The 18,836-nt window shown below is 52.3% G+C and overlaps 10 protein-coding genes across 10 annotated transcripts; 4 read left to right on the top strand and 6 right to left on the bottom strand.

Moving 5' to 3' along the window:
* Window positions 1-277: 277 nt before the first annotated feature.
* Window positions 278-2,488, top strand: HETIRDRAFT_44412 (serine protease S53; the record flags this gene model as incomplete). The annotated part of the gene is made up of 10 exons (XM_009543520.1): window positions 278-466; window positions 539-804; window positions 889-1,108; window positions 1,165-1,176; window positions 1,239-1,349; window positions 1,409-1,605; window positions 1,667-1,804; window positions 1,866-2,251; window positions 2,310-2,365; window positions 2,432-2,488. The coding sequence occupies 10 exons, from the start codon at window positions 278-280 to the stop codon at window positions 2,486-2,488; spliced, it is 1,632 nt and encodes a 543-aa protein (XP_009541815.1).
* Window positions 2,489-2,728: 240 nt separating this feature from the next.
* HETIRDRAFT_115474 (serine protease S53) lies at window positions 2,729-4,981 on the top strand (the record flags this gene model as incomplete). The annotated part of the gene is made up of 10 exons (XM_009543656.1): window positions 2,729-2,989; window positions 3,051-3,316; window positions 3,375-3,597; window positions 3,651-3,662; window positions 3,725-3,835; window positions 3,903-4,102; window positions 4,152-4,289; window positions 4,355-4,713; window positions 4,815-4,870; window positions 4,925-4,981. The coding sequence occupies 10 exons, from the start codon at window positions 2,729-2,731 to the stop codon at window positions 4,979-4,981; spliced, it is 1,683 nt and encodes a 560-aa protein (XP_009541951.1).
* A 163-nt stretch (window positions 4,982-5,144) lies between these two features.
* Window positions 5,145-7,404, bottom strand: HETIRDRAFT_44515 (serine protease S53; the record flags this gene model as incomplete). The annotated part of the gene is made up of 10 exons (XM_009543522.1): window positions 5,145-5,201; window positions 5,259-5,314; window positions 5,370-5,755; window positions 5,806-5,943; window positions 6,021-6,217; window positions 6,282-6,389; window positions 6,452-6,476; window positions 6,543-6,752; window positions 6,810-7,075; window positions 7,138-7,404. 10 exons carry the CDS (start codon window positions 7,402-7,404, stop codon window positions 5,145-5,147), a joined length of 1,710 nt encoding a protein of 569 aa, XP_009541817.1.
* A 2,615-nt stretch (window positions 7,405-10,019) lies between these two features.
* On the bottom strand, window positions 10,020-10,643 carry HETIRDRAFT_115476 (uncharacterized protein; the record flags this gene model as incomplete). The annotated part of the gene is made up of 1 exon (XM_009543655.1): window positions 10,020-10,643. One exon carries the CDS (start codon window positions 10,641-10,643, stop codon window positions 10,020-10,022), a length of 624 nt encoding a protein of 207 aa, XP_009541950.1.
* Window positions 10,644-12,022: 1,379 nt separating this feature from the next.
* On the bottom strand, window positions 12,023-12,915 carry HETIRDRAFT_438145 (uncharacterized protein; the record flags this gene model as incomplete). The annotated part of the gene is made up of 3 exons (XM_009543654.1): window positions 12,023-12,486; window positions 12,554-12,615; window positions 12,721-12,915. Coding segments are annotated over 2 exons (201 nt in total), but the record flags the coding sequence as incomplete, so codon positions are not given.
* HETIRDRAFT_407338 (uncharacterized protein) lies at window positions 12,031-12,915 on the bottom strand. The gene is made up of 3 exons (XM_009543653.1): window positions 12,721-12,915; window positions 12,554-12,615; window positions 12,031-12,486 (listed from the first exon to the last, which is right to left on the bottom strand). The coding sequence occupies exon 3, from the start codon at window positions 12,477-12,479 to the stop codon at window positions 12,288-12,290; it is 192 nt and encodes a 63-aa protein (XP_009541948.1). The 5' UTR covers window positions 12,480-12,486; window positions 12,554-12,615; window positions 12,721-12,915; the 3' UTR covers window positions 12,031-12,287.
* A 2,510-nt stretch (window positions 12,916-15,425) lies between these two features.
* Window positions 15,426-15,852, bottom strand: HETIRDRAFT_243307 (uncharacterized protein; the record flags this gene model as incomplete). The annotated part of the gene is made up of 2 exons (XM_009543652.1): window positions 15,426-15,629; window positions 15,700-15,852. Coding segments are annotated over 2 exons (357 nt in total), but the record flags the coding sequence as incomplete, so codon positions are not given.
* Window positions 15,853-16,286: 434 nt separating this feature from the next.
* On the bottom strand, window positions 16,287-16,868 carry HETIRDRAFT_168663 (uncharacterized protein; the record flags this gene model as incomplete). The annotated part of the gene is made up of 3 exons (XM_009543651.1): window positions 16,287-16,571; window positions 16,628-16,756; window positions 16,800-16,868. The coding sequence occupies 3 exons, from the start codon at window positions 16,866-16,868 to the stop codon at window positions 16,287-16,289; spliced, it is 483 nt and encodes a 160-aa protein (XP_009541946.1).
* Window positions 16,869-17,060: 192 nt separating this feature from the next.
* HETIRDRAFT_101164 (uncharacterized protein) lies at window positions 17,061-17,420 on the top strand (the record flags this gene model as incomplete). Its single annotated transcript, XM_009543650.1, has 1 exon — window positions 17,061-17,420. One exon carries the CDS (start codon window positions 17,061-17,063, stop codon window positions 17,418-17,420), a length of 360 nt encoding a protein of 119 aa, XP_009541945.1.
* Window positions 17,421-17,827: 407 nt separating this feature from the next.
* HETIRDRAFT_101165 (uncharacterized protein) lies at window positions 17,828-18,510 on the top strand (the record flags this gene model as incomplete). Its single annotated transcript, XM_009543649.1, has 3 exons — window positions 17,828-17,983; window positions 18,043-18,074; window positions 18,126-18,510. 3 exons carry the CDS (start codon window positions 17,828-17,830, stop codon window positions 18,508-18,510), a joined length of 573 nt encoding a protein of 190 aa, XP_009541944.1.
* Between the last annotated feature and the right edge of the window lie 326 nt (window positions 18,511-18,836).

The raw sequence follows: 18,836 nt of genomic DNA, 5'->3' as shown, positions 1-18,836 counted from the left end.
GATTCGTGCGCTGTTATCTTTTCCCATTGATCCTAGAAGTGCTCTTCAACATGGCTGCAAAAAATTCTGTCCTCTCTGCCAGCAATATCAAACGTCTACCCACACCAAAAAAATCGTATAAAAGGCCATTAGCGCTTCCTCTTTCTCCAAGGGTATACATCCCTTCCACAGCTCGTCCTTGCGTACATCACACAATATGCTGAACTCCCTCGCACTCCCATTCATTGCCTCGTTCTTTGCACTTGCAGGAGCGATACCTCCACTCGGGGGGCGCGACATGCGCCTCCACGAACGCCGAGAGGTTATTCCTCGCGGATTCGTCAAGACCGCAGCTGCGCCCGCCAGTCAGATGCTCAACCTCCGCCTCGCGCTCGTGCAGAGCGATCCCCAGGGCCTCGAGGACGCACTATACGCTGTCAGCACCCCAAGCAGTGCGCTGTATGGTCAGTTCCTGACTAAGGAAGAGGTGATGTTTTTTCGCTCCAGTCTATGCTCCATATATTCATAGCGATACTGATAGACATCATCGTGACTACAGGTTGAGGCGTTTGTTGCACCGAAAGAAGAAACCGTTGAACTCGTCACTACCTGGCTTGCCGCACATGGGCTCACTCCCCGCACAATTTCGCCTGCGGGCGACTGGCTCGCAGTGGACGTCTCCGTCGCGCAGGCCAACGAACTGTTTGCTGCTGAATTTGCAACATTTACCCATGTAGATACAGGGAAGGAGGCCGTGCGGACCTTGGAGTATTCAATTCCTGCCTCACTGCAGGGGCATCTGGACCTCGTGCATCCGACTACCACGTGCGTGTCTAACAAACCCTCTCTTTTTAAATATCTTGATCAGTGCTGGTATGGGTTGTGAACGCTGACGTCCCAACCGTGCAGTTTTCCGACTCAGCTTTCTCGCGCACCACTCGCCTCGATCCCCATCCCCAAGGGGATCATACCGGCAGTGAACCTGTCCAGCGATGCGGTCCCTGCGTCATGCAACACTCTCATCACCCCCGCGTGCTTGCAGGCCTTGTATGGCATCCCGACCACGCTTGCGACGCAGTCATCCAACAAGCTTGGAGTGAGTGGTTTCATCGACCAATTTGCGAACTCCGTATGTCACATCAATTTGCGGTCTATACCGACCATCCATTAATCATTTACTCGCAGGCGGATCTCAGGGTAAATTTTCTCTAATTTTCAGCTGATGTATCGAACACTCATGCTGGACAATCTCCATGCAGCAATTCTTGACTGCATTGCGGCCAGATTTGTCGCCCTCAACGTCTTTCACACTTCAGACTTTGGATGGCGGAACCAACACCCAAACTAGAAGCCAAGCTGGTATCGAGGCAGTGCGTGTTTACTTGCAGAATTTTATATCATGCATGACATAAATTTCTTTCCATGGCAGGACCTTGATACCCAATACACCATCGGTGTTGCATCCGGGGTCCCTACCGTGTTCATCTCAGTCGGTGACAACACTAATGACGGTGTCTTCGGTTTTCTGGATATCATCAACTTTTTGCTCAGCGAGACCAGCCCTCCTCAGGTCTTGACTACTAGCTATGGAGCTGACGAAAGCGATGTCTCCCGTTCGCTTGCTAAGTGAGCGATCCTTATGTTTTTTTACATCTCTATTTTATTAAGCCATCAATGCGAACACAAGTAATCTGTGCAACGCCTACGCACAACTTGGTGCCCGTGGGACTTCTATCTTTTTCTCATCTGGCGATGGGGGTGTCTCTGGTGGTCAGAGTCAGAGTTGCACAACCTTCATTCCCCCATTCCCAGCCGGTTGTCCGTTGTATGTCACACCATCTCTTTCATCGCTACAAGATATATACTTACGAAGCGCTCTCGGCTAGCATCACTACTGTCGGGGCTACCACTGGCGTACCAGAAACAGCTGCCGACTTCTCCTCTGGTGGATTTTCCAACTACTTTGGCACTCCTTCTTATCAGACCTCCGCGCACGCCACCTACCTCAATGCTATCGGCAGCACCAACAGCGGCAAGTTCAACGCTTCGGGACGCGGGTTCCCTGACGTGTCGGCAATGGGGGAGAACGTCGAAATTGTCTGGGATGCAGAGACAGGGACTGTTGCAGGCACGAGTTGCTCGAGCCCTATCTTCGCAAGTGTCGTCGCGCTGTTGAACGATGAGCTAATCGCCGCGGGGAAGAGTCCGCTTGGCTTCCTGAACCCATTCTTGTATTCGACGGGTGCTAGTGCTCTGAATGACATCACGACAGGTGCGTTGATTTGGTTTGGACGTCTCGTGGTTATGAATACAGACCATACCATCACAAGGAAACAACCCAGGCTGTAATACTAACGGATTTTCTGCAAGAGCTGGATGGGATCCAGTGAGTGTTACTTTCACAACTCGCAAAATCTTGTTTGTCTTCATTTTTTCTGATCTTGCATTATAGGTCACTGGCCTTGGAACGCCAAACTTTGCTGCGCTTAGAACGGCTGTTGGACTCTGATGTACTGAAATGTGTCCGCAACGGCCTGTTTTCAAACAAATAACGAGGGTAATGCATATTGTGTGACATTTGTCATCGTCATCGAGGCTGTCGTTTTAGTCTTGCCTGATCTCAAAACTATACGAACACGCCCGCAAAACACCGACTGCTTGATAAAAACTGGCCAGCTGGTTTCGAAATTCATACTTACCATCTTCTTCGACAGCGCCACCCCGCTCTATCACATTCCCGCCTGCCATTATGCTGTCTAATTTTGCGGTTCTCATTTCTCTAGTCTCAATTATCGTCGCATCGCCATTCATGCCACACGGCATGAGCTTGCATGAGAAGCGCGATGCGCCCCCGCATGGTTTCGTTCCAAATGGGGTTGCACCTCCCAATCATAGTCTGAGTCTACGTCTGTCACTCGTACAGACCGATCCGAAGGGTCTCGAGGATATGCTTTACGCCGTGAGCACGCCTGATAGTGTATCATACGGCCAATTTCTCTCTCAAAGCGAGGTATGTCTTCACCTTTCCTCTTTTAACTAATAATCTCATACGCTCGTATGGTCTATCCTAGGTCAAAAAGTTCGTCGCACCCTCACCAGATAGTATCAAGCAGGTTGCAGACTGGCTTGCCGGTTACGGTCTGGAAGCGACTCCCGTATCTCCCGCCGGAGATTGGCTTCAAATTGATGTAACTATTGAACAAGCCAACACTATGCTCCATGCGAATTTCCGCACATTCAAGGACGAAGGCACAGGCCAAGAGGTAGTGCGCACACTCAACTATTCTCTACCTGTAGCACTGCGTGGCCATCTTGATTTTATTCACCCAACAATCACGTAGGTCCCTTGATACGAACGGTCTATATGCGCTGACACACCCATTGCGGCCTTATAGGTTCCCGACTCAGCTGTATGGGCCGCCGCTGTTGGTCCCAGTGCCAATGGATGGAGCAGAGACTGTAATGACTAGCCCCTCACGCAACTCTATACCAGCATCATGTGCGACGAAGATTACTCCCGCTTGCCTTCAAGCCCTCTATGGGATTCCAACCACGCGTGCCACTCAGTCCTCGAATAAAATGGGCGTGGCGAGCTTCCTAAACCAGAACGCGAATAATGTGAGTCTCGAAGTCTCTCACCAGCTTTTATTCGTCTGATATATTTTTCCTAGGCTGACCTTCGGGTACGTCTCAAAGGCTTCAAATTTTAGATGACGCATGATGCACTGATACACGCTGTCGGCAGACATTTTTGAACAAGTTTAGGCCTGATCTTCCCAGTAATACGACCTTCCAACTAGAGACACTGGACGGTGGTATGAACGACCAAAAGTCCGAAAAGGCAGGAATCGAAGCTGTAAATATCGCACATCAATATTTTACGCGTCGCGGGAGAAACTGAGGTTTTTCCTTTTTGATTGTAGAACTTAGATGTGCAGTATACGATTGGCCTCGCGTCCGATGTACCGAACATCTTCATCTCTGTTGGTGACCAAACCAACGATGGCGCTCTATTCGGATTCCTGGACATCATTAACTTTCTCCTTGAACAAGAAAACCCTCCGCACGTCTTGACCACATCCTACGGTTCAGATGAGGTCGGAGTGTCTAGGGCTCTGGCGAAGTAATTATTAGTTGTCGCTTGAATGCGACTGCTGCTGATGTCTCAACAGCAAATTATGCTACGCATACGCACAACTTGGCGCTCGTGGTACTTCAATTCTTTTCTCGTCTGGTGACGGTGGTGTTGCCGGTGCTCGACCACAGCAATGTACGGCTTTTGTGCCGACATTCCCATCGGGTTGCCCATTGTACGTGTGATTTACGTGTGATTTTTGACCTACTATCTGCTCTTCTGATCCTATATTTTTTGCAGTATCACAACTGTCGGTGCTACTGAGTCTATCCCAGAAACGGCGGCGGCGCTCTCATCGGGTGGGTTTTCGAACATTTTTGAACAGCCGGCATATCAAGCTGCCGCGGTATCGAAATATCTCGCGCAACTCGGTCGCATGAACGCTGGTTTGTTCAACCCCAAGGGACGTGCATTCCCCGACGTCGCAGCTATCGGCCAAAGAGTCGAGATCATAGACGCAGGAGGTTCCGTCCTCGTCGCTGGCACGAGCTGTTCTAGCCCTATCTTCGCAAGCGTCATTTCCCTCTTGAACGACGAGCTCATCAGTGCTGGACGAAGCCCGCTTGGATTCTTGAATCCATTTCTATACTCCGAAGTTGGTTCGGCTGCGCTGAATGATATCAAAAGCGGCGAGTACAAAGGGATTAATATTCCAAATGAATCCAGGCACTGATTCTTTCGTTTTGACGTGTCTTGAAAGGTTCCAACCCGGGGTGCGATACGAATGGTTTTCCCGCGTTGGTAGGGTGGGATCCGGTCAGTATTGATTTCAATTTTGGATTGATAGCACGATACTTATGTCGTATGTAGGTCACTGGGCTCGGATCGCCTAACTATGCAGCACTGAGAACAGCGATTGGGCTCTGACTGGATGTCCTGGTGATACTATCTCAAAACATTATGGCTCGTACAAAAACCCATCGCAATGTTTTTCATTCATTCTCGAAAACATTGTTCTACCTACTGCTATCCCCAAGCGCAATGCAGAGCAGAAATCGAAAGAGTAAATGCGGACCAATGACTTCATTCATCACAATCCAGCAGCAGTTCTCAACCCAGAGAAGATCGGGGAGCCAACGCCAGTCACCTGAACAAACACTTGCATGAGCAGACAAAAAGCGTAGGTAAATGAAGTGGGACATACAGGATCCCAACCTGCGGTCGCAGAGAAACCATTCGTATTGCATCCAGGGTTGTCACCTGTATTGCATAGTGTCACCCGACGAAGGCCCGCGGTATTGAAAGCACAACGTACCAGATGTGATGTCCGTGAACGCGCCTGACGACGAGTAGATCAACGGGTTCAGGAATCCAAGGGGGCTCTTTCCGGCCGCTACCAACTCGTCGTTGAGTAAGGACACAAGACTGGCAAAGAGTGGGGTCGAGCAGCTTGTCCCATCGACGAGCCAGAAATCACCCTGCCACGCAATGACGTAGTCAGTCGCCAACGCTGCCATGTCGGGGAATGCGCGGCCAGTAGTATTGTACAAGCCGGAGTTGGTGGAACCGAGCGCAGTCAGGTAGGAAGAGACAGCTGATGTCTGATACGAGGGCCTGCTGAAAATGTTGGAAAAGCCGCCGGAAGAGAGAGATGCCGCAGTTTCCGGGTTGACGCCTGTAGTACCTCCGACAGAGGTAATGCTGCCGACATGATTGGAATAATCTCCATACAGCAGGTCAAGTGCGCTTACAAGGGGCATGTAGAAGGGAACGTCGGCACGAAAGTCGTGCAGTCTTGCGACTGTCCACCAGACACACCACCATCACCAGATGAAAAGAAGATCGACGTGCCGCGCGCGCCGAGCTGAGCATAGGCATTGCACAAGCTCCTGTACCATAGACAAGGGGAATCAATTCATTGAAGTCAGAGAACAGCAAGTGGAGTATAAGAGAAGCGTGAACGCACGTGGCGACGCTGTCAGGAAGGTCTGGTTCATTGAATGAGTAGGAAGTCGTCAGGGCGTTCGGAATGACAGATTCGCTGAGAAGGAAGTTGACTTCATCGAGAAACCCATCGATGTCGTCCTGATTGTCTTCGCCGATCGAGAGGAATGAGATTGGGACGCCGGAGGCGATGCCAACAGTGTATTCAATATCGAGATCCTGCACGTCCGAGTCAATAATTAGATTGAAGCCACTTCTCCATATGTACTAAGGGACGCATTACCGCTTCGATACCGGCATCTGCCACAGACTGTGGGTTCACTCCGCCATCAAGTGTTTGAAGCGTGAACGTGGTTCCCGTGAGGTCAGACCTGAACTCCTGCAGGAAGCTCTGAACAAGCCGTCTCGTCAGTTCTATTGGTATATTCACGAATCGAATAACCGAAGACCCACCGCCAAATCAGCCTGGTTTGCATATCTGTTAGGTAAAAAGTATTCGATCGGACTTGATCTTTCGAGTGGAAGAGAAGCGCTGGTAACATACTGCTCAATGAAGCCGGAAACAGTCAGTTTATTGGACGATTGCGTTGCCTTGGCCGTCGGGATGCCGTAAAGCGCCTGCAAGCACGACGGCGTGACCTCACTCGCGCAAGAAGCCGGAACAGCGCTGGTGGTCAGATTTGCAGATGACTTGGCCTTAACTACGTTCACGACACCCTTTTTGATAGGGGAACCTACTGATTTGATGGGGAAGCTGGAAGTCTAGCATGTTAATTCCGAGTGAGATAGAAAAACAAAAGGCGAGACTCACGCGATTGTAGGATGTATGAAGCTGATGGCTTCCTTCAACGATGCAGGAACAGAGTATGACAGGGTGCGGATGGTATCCTTCCCCGTTGCCTCGTTTGTAAAGGTCGTGAAATCAGCGTCGAGAAGTGTGTTGGCCTGTTCAACAGTTATATTGACCGTAAGCCAATCGCCAGCCGGAGAGATAGGCGTTGCTGTAAGGCTGTTTGCTGATAGCCACGACTGAACCGCAGCACTCGTTTCTTCGGAAGGCGCCACGAACGCTTCAACCTGACGACCAAGAGACATATATGGTCATTGACCGAGTACCGATGAAAACGTTATTTTCCTACCTCCTCCTTTGATAGATGCTGTCCATACTGCGCACTTCCAGGAGTACTCACATCATATAGCGCCTTTTCGAGCCCCGAAAAATCGTTTTGTGTCAGCGCGACACGCAACGTGAGCACTGCGTTCTTTGGTGCAGCACCGCGCTGCACGAACCCACTGGGAGGTTCCTCACGCCTTTCATGCACGCGCATAGTACGCTGGACATGGGGCGTCGCGTACGCACCAGTGAAGGCGAGCAAGGACAGAAGGGCTAGTGTGGTTCTAGCCATAGCGACAGGTTCAGTGGCAGAGGTTGCGGACTGAGATTAGAGGGCCAGGGCACTCTGGAGGACTGGTTGGTACTTGCTCGCATGGGATCCTTTATAGAACTCAGGCTAGGAGAGAATCCGGATTCGTATGCAGCCAGTGAGTCACGTTCGATCAGTTCGCCATTCACAGGATGGGGTGGGATCTGGTAGGAACGAAGGGGTAGAAGCGGTGATAGGATAGTAGACTATGGTAAAGCTAGATCCCCAGAGAAAAAACGGGCCATGTGTGGCAAGCTTCGATTAGGTACAGCAGGCACAATGAATTCTAGTAGGAGATTAGAAGTCTGCAGATGAGACACGACGGAGTGTGAGCCCTATCTGTCGAAGCAGTCTCGCCGGCTGGATGCCAGAGGTGACTCGTCGGACCTTTGCGTAGCCGCGACTTATCATCGAAGTGGAAGGGCTTGAAAAGCAGACATACAGCAAGAGGTTCCACGAGGAGCACGGGCGGTAGTGGCCAAAACCTTTCATGCAGCATCAGACACGTCAACGCTGATCGCTAACAATGTGGCCAGGTTGTAAAAAAAATGATGGCCAAGACGTGGCGAGGGCCGAAGAGCGAAACCTTTGTGACTTATGTCGTGGATGTATTGAACCGTCCTTCCGCCTCGATCGAGTGCGGTGGGCAGCTGTGTCGCAAGGTCCTAGAAAGGACAAAACGGGACACAGAGCAGTCAGCAGGACAGATACTGACGCGGAACAGCCAGCAGAACCCGGAGGGAACCAAGTTTGTACTGGCTTATGATCGTTGAACAATCGGTCATCGAATCCGAATTCTGATGCGCGAAGCTCCTATTCCAGCGTCCGCATGGGGTGAGACACATGAGATACGCAGTGCCCGCGAAGGGTCTTTACTTTGCCTCTGATCTATTGGAAGCTCGTTCGAAGCCTACAGCTATCTGAATGGAGAAGGCGTTGTCAACAAGGAGCTACGGAGGGACCAGATAAACAAAAGAGGTGGCTTCAAGGGACGAAGATACCCACGAGAGAACAATCTTGATATCCCGTGATGTATGCCTGCTATCACATGTACTCGCGTTCTATATACAAGTACATCGCGTCAGCGAACGACGACAGATCGTCTTTCTTGATCGCACGACGCGTCGTGATAAGCCGCGGTTCCAGTACGTGCGGGAATTACATGAATAGCAAGCGGAGGATTAGATAGAAGAGGATTGTATCGATGTCATCGATATCAGCTCGCTGTCGTCCCAGCTGGAGTGACATTGGATACGTCGATGGTGCCCATCCGGAGACAAGTCGGGCGATGGATGGGATGAGTAAAGCAGTCCAAATCTAGAAAAAAACCAGAAAGACGCTGGTAGTGATACTAAGACATCCACTTCTAGGATCAAATAGCAGAAGATGCAGGATGATAGCGCTCGAGAACGTCGTCAAATGCCCCAGTGACCAGTGCGAAAAAAATGGCTCCGCTGGATTATTTCTGCAGTCTTCGGTGGAGGGGGTGCAAGTGGAAGGCGGGAGAGACCATCACCGGACTACAACAGATCGATGGTTCAAGGACGAAGTCAGTTGGCATTGATCGCAAAGGATGCAGGAAGCCATAAAACGACAAGACCAGGGAGCTCCAAGCGATTCCACACAGCAAAATAGTGTGCGAGAGGAGTTGGAAGAAGATAATCTCATCACTAAAGCAGGAGTGCCATCGTTGCCTGCCAGAACAAGACAATGAAATCCGATGATCAGACCGTCCGAGAGGGTGATACAGACAAAAAAAGCTATCGCACCCCATGCAAGCAAGTCTTGAGATTAAAATTCATCTACTAATCCACAGTCATCCGAGAAAGCCTATGGGACCCGCCGGAATCTCAGTAGCGACCTGTCGAACCTTGCGAGCAGATTTCGGTGTTGGATACAACTTTCAAGAGACGAGCCAAACCAACATTATGATCAGGAAAAATTGGCGGGATACTCTGTCCAAACTCTCAGAAGGAAATTCACAACAAACAGATGATGAAAATGGGGAGTAGGCGAGAGTAGGTGCTGAATGCCAATTTGTCCGCACTCGGGTCGGGATGAGGCGGACTTTCGGACTTGAGCTTTTAGAGCCCGATCGTGCGCTTGAATCATCTGATCTCAACGACTGCTAACACCACCATCAATATCACCAAGCGCACCAAGAGCAATTCAAGCCATCTGGACTACCCTGGAGACTTTTCAACACCAGCTCCAGGCCCGGACAAAAGTATGGCTGTTCGAAAAAGTTGACACTGATTTTCATGGCAAAGGTCAATGATGCTGGTCACCACTCAGATTCTAGCACGCCTATCTCCTGACTTTCTAGCACCAGTAGTGCTATTCATATCAAACTATAGATTCTATCGATGCAATAATTGAAGCGACGGAACTGAGAGGACTAACGACTCTATCAAATAATACATAATCAGAGAACTATTTCACGATACATCCCCACTGATACAACGTTCTACCCCATGCCATACAGGATGCTTAAAGCTGCTCTCGCCATCCCCTACACTCCCCATTTCTTGCGGTCTGCATCCGCATCTCCATCGCTGCTTATTCCAGATCTGAGAAGATAGTTCATGCGATCACGACTATCCTAGGCGACGGCCGACTTTAGATCTGATGAAGAGGGTCTGAATGATGTAGATCGACGCAAATCGCTCAGGTTTCTGAACTGTCAGGGAAAATACGTACGGTATGACATCATACGCATGGTTTGCCTTGTGCAGCGCCGCATCGCAGACATCTCGAGCGAGCACGCCCTCGCGGACCGCTTTGTCCAAGAGCGCACGGAGCCAGCTTCGGCTGTTCCAATGCCCGTCTGGCTCCATGACCGGAATCTCCCACGACAGTTTGTCGAGCGCCGCGCGCTGCGCCGGCGTCAGCTTCGCGAGCGGTATGTGCAGCGACTGGCGCGTCACCCCACCCAGATAGCCCGTCCGTGGGCCCCAGAATGTTAGGTGCGGTAGCCCCGTCGTCGCCTCGTGCACGGCCTGCAGCTCGTGGTAGACCGGGCCCGACGCATCCTGTGCAACTAACCAGCAGAGCAGCCAATGATGGTCGTGTGCTGTCGCATTGACCCTGGACGCTTTCACCACCACGATATACGCATCTAGGTTACCCTTGGGATCTCGAAATATGTGAGAGATGTCTGGAGGTGGCAGACGGACGGACGGCGGCGGGCGTCCTTGATTGGGCAGCGGTTTCCCCATCATGTCTTTGGTAGAGGTATACACGGTGAGAATGCGCAAAGATGACAAGTTATTGGAGACGTTCGAGGCAGGGAGACGAAGCACTCAACGATGAACTGTGTACATTTTGTATGATACACAATGGGTGTCTAGACTGCAGTCCAACCGATGCTACAAGCTCGCACGGTACCATCAGCCCCCACGTGCAATTGTGTATGATGGCGGAACGGACGAAGATTGATCTGTGCGTGGATTGTGCGAAGGCAAGAATCAGCGCAGAATCAAGATGCTCGACAAACGTAACATCGCACCCGTATATGACCGATCAATGTCCACCCAGAAACCTCCGCATTAACATGAAGAGCGTGAAATGCCACGGAACTGGGTGGGGAAAGAAAGACATTGGCTTCAAGATCAACTCCATGTCGTTCGCTAGTATCGGTCTGACGACCCCGAGCATGAACAGAAATTCTAATAGCTTGCTCAGCGTTCGTTACACGTCTGTTATCCATCTGAATAAACTCTAGCATCGTCGTTGTAAAACACTCTCCTGATCAACAACACCCACAAAAGTCAAATCTGTGCCTCGGCTGGGTTGTCTTCACGAAAGGAAATCCGAGGCCGAGGACGGAAGAGCGAGATGATCTGTGCACTATATCCAGCATACCACTGCTTCGAAAGTACTGATCTTGTACCCTATACCCGGATTACTAACATGGGTCAACTCGTGAGAGACGCAGCACAATGAACCATGAAAAGGGACGCTTTCAAGCTGAATCTTCTCTCCCGAGCACCAATCTAGTTAAGGTATAGATCGTCCACGGAGGATAGATGAAGTGGGCCTGAAAGAAGACAATGTTCTAACGCAGAAGGACCAGCCAGGCACGGATCTCGCCTTCAAACGAGAGAGGGGAGTCAATTTCGCTGACAGTCATCCATTGTGCAATCAAAATCAGTCATCCATGTGTTTTGCTCGAACATGATTTTAATTCAACTTAACAGTCACTGAGTTGTCTCCGTCTTCCCTGACATCATTTCAGGCAGCAAAGGAAGTCCAGCCAACCTGTGTCAGATGATTGGAGCATCATTATCGTCTGTGCGACTGAGCCTTGGAAAACACCTACACAAATATATACTTCTCGTCGCCTCGTTTATCCTTGTGAAGATATGCTAAAGTTTATGATAAAATTTCGAAGAATCATCAGCAGTGTATAGGTGCAGGTGCTCATCATGGCAATGTGTAACTTTTTCAAAAAAATCTGTATTTTAGTCTAATTACGGCGTACCGCATGCTTAGACTTAAGTACATATGCGTATGCTATCGTTTCGTATGTTATGAGTTCCTGTGCTGTCCTGTGCTCCGCAATGGCCAATGTGTAACTTACTATCCAGACCTCCGTCGGCCAGGCGGCCAAACACACCATTCCTTTCCCCGCGTCCCGGCCCCCGCATCAATGTTACGGAAAGGCACGTCGCCTTGGACTTGTGAGCTCTGCGCCAACGCGGCCATACCATCGCCCCTCTCTATCGAAGCGGATGGGAAGGAGAGAACTCATGAGGCCGTGCGGAAGTCCGTCAGGGCCTCTGCGTGTCCGTCAAGGCAGTGCTTGTTGGGCCTCAAGAGTCATCACCGCTCAGAGACCGGATTCTTTGTTCCGTGCCGACGCTTCATTGAACATCATGTGTCCGCCTATGTGCGTTTCCGCGATGACGGTGTGCCCATCCGGAGAAAAAATAATCACACCCCAGAATCTTTCCGATCAGGACGTCCGAACGGAATTTACGAGGACTGCGCCAGAGCCAGTCAGACGTGTCCAGCAAGCCTGTGGGAAGAGCTGTATATGGGGAGGTTCGAGGCATGGTCGATCTACGACGATGGATCAGCAGAGCCATCACACCGCCATTGCGCTAGCCTAGTCCGTGTGATTGCTCACCTGAACCTCGTCAGTGAGATGTACCATGCATCATCATGAGTCAGGTCCTGCTGATTTCAGTCCTGTGGAATTCACGCGTACGGCAAGCAGGAAACACAGATTCGCACCGGAGAGAGTGAAAATAGTTAATAAAGTAGTTCTGAGGTACGACATTCGTTCTCTCTTACCTTCGTAGAACTCGTCGACGATCCCTCCAATCTTCCTCCGAGCACAGGTTGCTCGCCTTCGCTTCGCCCAGTCACTATCAGCGAATGTCCGCGTTGTTGAGTCGCCAAGAGAGAGGTCTTACGGCGACATAGCCCGCGGCGGAGGACGATGATATCAATACCGTATCCCACCAGGGCGGCAGTGCAGACCTCCCCTGAGTCGTTAGAAGGACCCTGCCGCAGACATTCTAACCACCTTTGGATGAACGTGAAGGCTCCGTCGTTCACCATCTCTCTGGTTTTTTCCCAGTCCATCAGCTAAAACCTGTGCAAGGAGCCGAGGAAGACTGAGCTCCTTCCAATGCCGTTCGATAATACGACGCGCACCAGTGTGTCCTGATAAGATCGTGGGTTTTGGCGCTGGAACTGGTCGTGTCCGTGGGTATGACAGTGAATTTTTGCAAAGGGAGGTGGTGGGCCTAAGGACCTTCAGGGTGGAGCTGATCGGCAAAGTAAAACTTGATACTTGAGGATCTGATTTATCACGTAGCACATAGCAATACTTTTGTTTCCTCTATCCCACAGTCCCGTCACGCCACAGATCCAGTCTGGGCGCAGATGTCGAGTCGGCGAGGTCGGAGTGAGAATTGGAATGGTCCCCGTGCCGTCTCTGATAGAAAATGTCGGGATACACTATGCCGCACCTAATGTACGACTTGGGATATCCAATATCAGAAACAATACCAGCTCTATGATAAATCAAGCGGGGCATACCCATCGACTTGCACTAGCAAGCTCTGTAAATTAGCTCGATTTCATAAAGTAGCGGGCTAGTATACAAGTCACAAGGACTCACTTGACAAAATCGTTATCGAACCAATTATCGTGTCAATTTCACAAGGGATCACAGACCGTAATCGTGTTCTGTCCGCCGTGCACGTAAGTGTGACGGGATAGCGGCTGGATTCGGTAGCACCGTGAAGCGCCAAGGTAAGGCGGGTCGAGAACGCTGCAATTCGTGACCCAGAAAAGCAGGTATACTGTCCTGACGTCAATCACCTACCAAACCGAAAGTCGGGTCGGCCTGAGATGCTTGATATATCCAACGCATTCGGAAGCACACGCCACCAGATCGTACGAAATGCTCGCCACCAGATCGCTGACCCCTCCACACCTTGCTACATGATCTTCAGACGGTGCACATGTCGAGGAGAGGTAACGATGGGGCCATGGTTTGAGATCACGGGCAGCAGACAGGAGAAAGCAGGAGTGCCTGTGATGCACACCTGCGCGTCGGGGACTGGGTTGTGAGGAGGTTGTTTCGAGACCCGGAGGAGGAGGGGTCGAACAGACAACGATGAAGAAATCCTGAAAGTAAGATCGTCGATTGCGTGATGGCCGTGCCGGAACAGAGAGCGTGTTCGATGGCGGATGGGGAGTCGTCATTTCGTATCAGCACAAGGCTGCGCTCCCTTGGAGCTCTGCAACATCGCGCGAGCACCGCGAAACATCGATCTCCGCGTGTCTGTTGAACCTTCTGTTTGATAGAGCATGAACCGTTTACGAAGATTTCGTTCGTGCTGGCCATATCTTGCTGTATACGCCTGCAAGCGGGGCTTGTGCGTGGTTCATCGGCCTAAATCAAGGGATATAGATAGGTCTTCTGCACGAGTGTCGAGGAGGCCGTTTCTCAAGCTAGCCTAGGAAGTGAAACCGTGGATCACACTGTGGTAGTGGAGTCAAAGCCCTCCGTCGCGATCGCCGCCGATCTCCAATCCACCGGTCCCCTCCGGCCCGTCCACACATGTACTGTATCTCAATCACGTGTGGCGGTGCCGACGGCTACCCAAATTTCACCTGGTTGGGCGTCTCCCCGTGTCCTCTCCCATTTTCCAGTCCGGCGCAGACACGATGTGGACCCCAAGTCGAATAGAGGAGTAATTCAAGGCGCGTGTCGAGCGCAGGTTCAAGCAGGTTCAAGTAGTGGGTGGGCCCGCTCGAGCCTTCTCACCCTAGACTCCCTGAGGTATCAGATATTTCTTTTCAGCCAAACACAGTCATATCGAGCTCTGATTGACCAGTCCATCCGCGACGTGCGCACCATGACCATGCACAGCCAGATCACTCACATAGCAGGGCCATCTGCGAATTTTGTCAAGAGGTAATGTAATAGATCACCGCATCCGAGTGGTCGCTATCGACCGCGGGCTACCGAGTGCCACTGATGCGCCTGTCCATATCAATGCGCAAGGTCCATCAGCGGACCTACCGTAACTTACGCACTATACGAGTCGCGACGCAAGCGCAATATACGGTCTGCGGGACCTGCAGCCTCTGTGACAGGACTTCTAACGGGGCATTTACATCAATTGGGCTCGCGAGGGACCACAGACGTCTAAGGCACTAGTCATGGGTCCTTCTAACACGCGCGCGCAGGATAAAACCCCAAAAAAGCGTGGTGTCCCCCAGCACCCTCACGCGCGGGATTTGATTCCGGGTGTACGTACAACAGATGCTGCTTGCGGGACAGTCCTATGGCTGAGGAAGCCGAAATCAACAGCCAGAGTACACACTCAAAAAGGGTCACAGCCTGCGGCTCACCACATATGCGCGCCGACGAGCCAAGCATACAGCTGCAGCGGCACCGAGCCAGCCTCTGCGTGCACGACGGTCCTGCACACCCAAAGCGCCGCCTTCACCGCCCACTGCGCGGCGCGCAGCGCACAGTGCACCGCGAGGACGATATACTGCAGATAGTACACCGTGAACGCGAAGACGGACGCGACGACGACGACGTCGCCCCAGTTCGACCACGCGATAGCGAACAGCAGGAGCATCACCGCGACCGAGGTACAGAGCAGCATCAGGACGGGCAGGCGCGATGCGATCGAGAAGAAAAAGAACGAGGAGTAGACGTCCGTGGCGAGCGCCTGTGCGGATAACCGTGGGCATGCGAGAATGGTCTCTGGAACGAGTCACATTCGAGGACGCGGAGTGTACCTTGAACTTCTGTGCGTTAGCGCTGCTGTAGGTCGCGAGGAACCAGGCGTCGACGCATATGCCGATCCCAGCCGTGACGCTGGAGGACGCAACCGCACCCTTCGCAAACCCCTCGATGCCAAACACAGTATCAGGTGTATACCCAAACACGCTGAAGCTGAAACTAAACATCCAATCACAGCGGAGGAGGCGCAGTCAGCACCAAGAGGTCTCATAGAACGACAACTACAAACCCAGCAATAGTGGCTAGCTGTTGTACGCACAGAACGGATGAGTCACCTAAATATGAGAGTAAAGTGAAAATGCCCACCGATGCCCCCGCAGCGAGCCACTCGCTCCAGAGCCGCTTCAATATCGCTTCATAATCCGAATCAGCGCGGGCCTCGCGCAGCTCCTTGTAATACGTGAACGTGTCGAGCTGCCCAGAGATGACACCGTGGACGTCGTATCGGACACTGTATTTATGATATAACCCTGTGGGAGCAGCGAGGGTTGACTCTCTGATCGCGCGCCGGCTGCATTGTCCGCAGGGATGTCTTCGAAAACGATCAGCTCGATGTCTAAATTCTGCAGGGGCTCTGCGGGATCTAGGACGGGTGCACGTCCGAAACGAAGGACAGCCCGTCCCCGTCGTCTTCGTCGTCCCGTTCTGGAACAATCGCGTACCCCTTCATAATGTCGCGGGTGTGGGGTGGGAAGGTCTCTTCGGACATCAGCGACAAGAATGCCAGGGTCGACGAGGACTGAGTTGCCGAACCAAGGGACAGCGACGGAAGCGACGAAGATGTGCTCGTTCTGGATGCACGAAGGGCACTCGAGCTCTCCCAGCCGTCGTCGCCAGAAACTGGCTCATCAAATAGATACTCAGCGGTCTAGAAACCTACTCAGTCCCCCAAAAAAACTCGAGATGAGATTTTTGCAGACGCACCTGAGGCTCGATCTCCGGGTGGCGCCTCAAGAGTTCGTAACAGACGTCGTTTGCCAAGTCTGCGAATGCGGAGTCTCCTAGATTCGAAAGCGAGTGACGATGGCTGACACGCTTGGGGTGGAACTCGCCCTGGTAGGGAAGATGAGGAACGAAGGCTGTGATGAGATCGCACCTTCAATACACATGCACCGTGGGCTCGAGACCGAGATAAAGTAGTACACACGTGCATTTCCCTCTTCATTTCCCTTCCGTCGCAGGAGCTCGTCGTACACGTCCGTCAAGAGCTCGTCAAACTTGACGCCGAGGAGCAGACCGAGTTTGCGCCTCGAGCGCGCACGAGTCTCAGCCGGCTCTGTCAGGAGGCGCATCACTGACAGGCCAGCATCGATACCAGCGCAGATCCTTACCTCCAATACCCCGTGATGTCCTCGAAATGCGCCCTCGGCCTGCGCACCGGGTCCAGCGCGCCCGCGTCCGACACATGCATCTCCAGGTCGCTCCGAGCGTGAAACGGGCGGCGTGCGTATGTGCGGGCGGAGTCCTGGTTGGAAGTCACCTTGGAGCGATTAAGGGACAGCACGCGCACGAAGCGATCCACGCTTCTATCCGATGTCTAGCCGGGTCGGGAGGTGCAGGCGAGAGCGAAGGCGAGAGTGAAAGTGCGCTTGCGCATCAGCGTGAGGATCAGGGAGAGGCTTTGAAGGTGCTTGGGAAGCTTTTGATGATGGCGACGACGACATGCGATCACAGGGCAAAGCGATCTCACCGCCAGGCGCCCCGGAACACCGCATAGAACATGATCGTCAACCTTGCTTCGGGATAGCTTGCGCAGGGCCTGTGGGTTCGAGCTCACTCTTGTGCACGTCTGCAAGGTGGGCCCGAGCAACCCAGCGCCAACTCAATCCTCTTAGGGAAAAAAGAATGAGCGTTAGCAAAGCGCATTAACGCCAAGCAGAACAACCATTGAGTGCATGCACGGAAGCCCAAAATGCACAGCTCTAGGCAGGCGCTCCGTGGTCAGCACGCCATGCGGCTCGCTGTCAGCGAGGCGCACGTCCGCTCCCTGGCTCGTTACATTCATCCAAGATGCATTCGACCCGCTGATGGAACGAGGATGATGGAGGATGAAAGCCACTGAAACGCTGCAGGACGAAGGAGAATGAGTCGTCGATCCTCCCTCGAATCATCAGATGAATGATCATGTCGCAGACCCTGTCTGCCGTGCACCGAGGTATAGCTGAGATCCGCGTTCTACATCTAGGCAAAGGCATATTCACACACCAGCGCCGACTCGACTCCCACAAAGGTCCAGAAAGCGTCGGGATCAACGTGTCGACGTATAAACGGCGGGCGAAGGTATGCGGCAGAGCCAAAGTGAGAAGCCCCAAACGGTCGCCTGAGGCTTCGTATGACAGAGTACCGAGCTCAACGGCAGGAATAAGACGACGTGAACTGCACCGCGCCCCACAGTTCGTAACTTTCAAAGGCCTGCACGAAGGGCCACCTCCACAGCGATGACACTAGTGACTACGTGTATCGCATTCGAACGCATGGAACATACGCACCTTGCATCGACGATGGCGAACCTGTGGAAAACATCTTGGCGACTATACCAGCAGTACGGGAAAGAGTTGTTGGACCTTGCAGTGCACGCGGGACACTGGACAGACCAACAGCGTAGAGGACACGGAAGCGACGATGGTCGACGAAGGTCCAAGGGGACGAGGAGTCAGCCAGGACGAACGAGGGCCGGTCTTCAGCTCGAGACCTGGGGTCGAGTAAACATCCGCACGCGCGCCGAGGAGGCCATTTCTCGAGGCATAAGTAACTGGGACACCCAAGCCGAGGAACCCCTGGAAGCGAACTTGTCGATTACACGGTGACGGCGCCGGCGCACGCAGCAAGCGTGTTCGATGGCCGCTGATGAAAAGTCGTGTCGCCTAAGATCCCCAGTCTCCTCAAGCCCTCTCGACATCGCGCGAGCACCGCGACAGATATTTCTGTCAACCCCGCGTTGTTAGAGCATGCAATGCAGAGATTTCTTTCGCGACGGCCATAGTGGTGCAGATAGAACGGCGTAATACACAGCGGGCCGAGGTGCCATGATCACGGCGGAGGCTCAGTCAAAACGGAATTCAGGCGAAAGTCAAGCTCAGTCAAGAAAGTGGCGCGAAAAGTCATGCAACAAGTCATAAACTGCCAAAATCGG

Source organism: Heterobasidion irregulare (genome assembly GCF_000320585.1).
Source record: "Heterobasidion irregulare TC 32-1 unplaced genomic scaffold scaffold_02, whole genome shotgun sequence".
Taxonomy (NCBI): domain Eukaryota; kingdom Fungi; phylum Basidiomycota; class Agaricomycetes; order Russulales; family Bondarzewiaceae; genus Heterobasidion; species Heterobasidion irregulare.
The sequence above is the reverse complement of the archived record's forward strand: the minus strand, read 5'-3'. Positions and strand labels throughout refer to the sequence as shown.

Excerpts from the sequence above, each read along its gene's own strand:
- HETIRDRAFT_407338 (XM_009543653.1), bottom strand. The coding sequence starts at position 12,479 with ATGCCTCGAACCTCCCCATATACAGCTCTTCCCACAGGCTTGCTGGAC.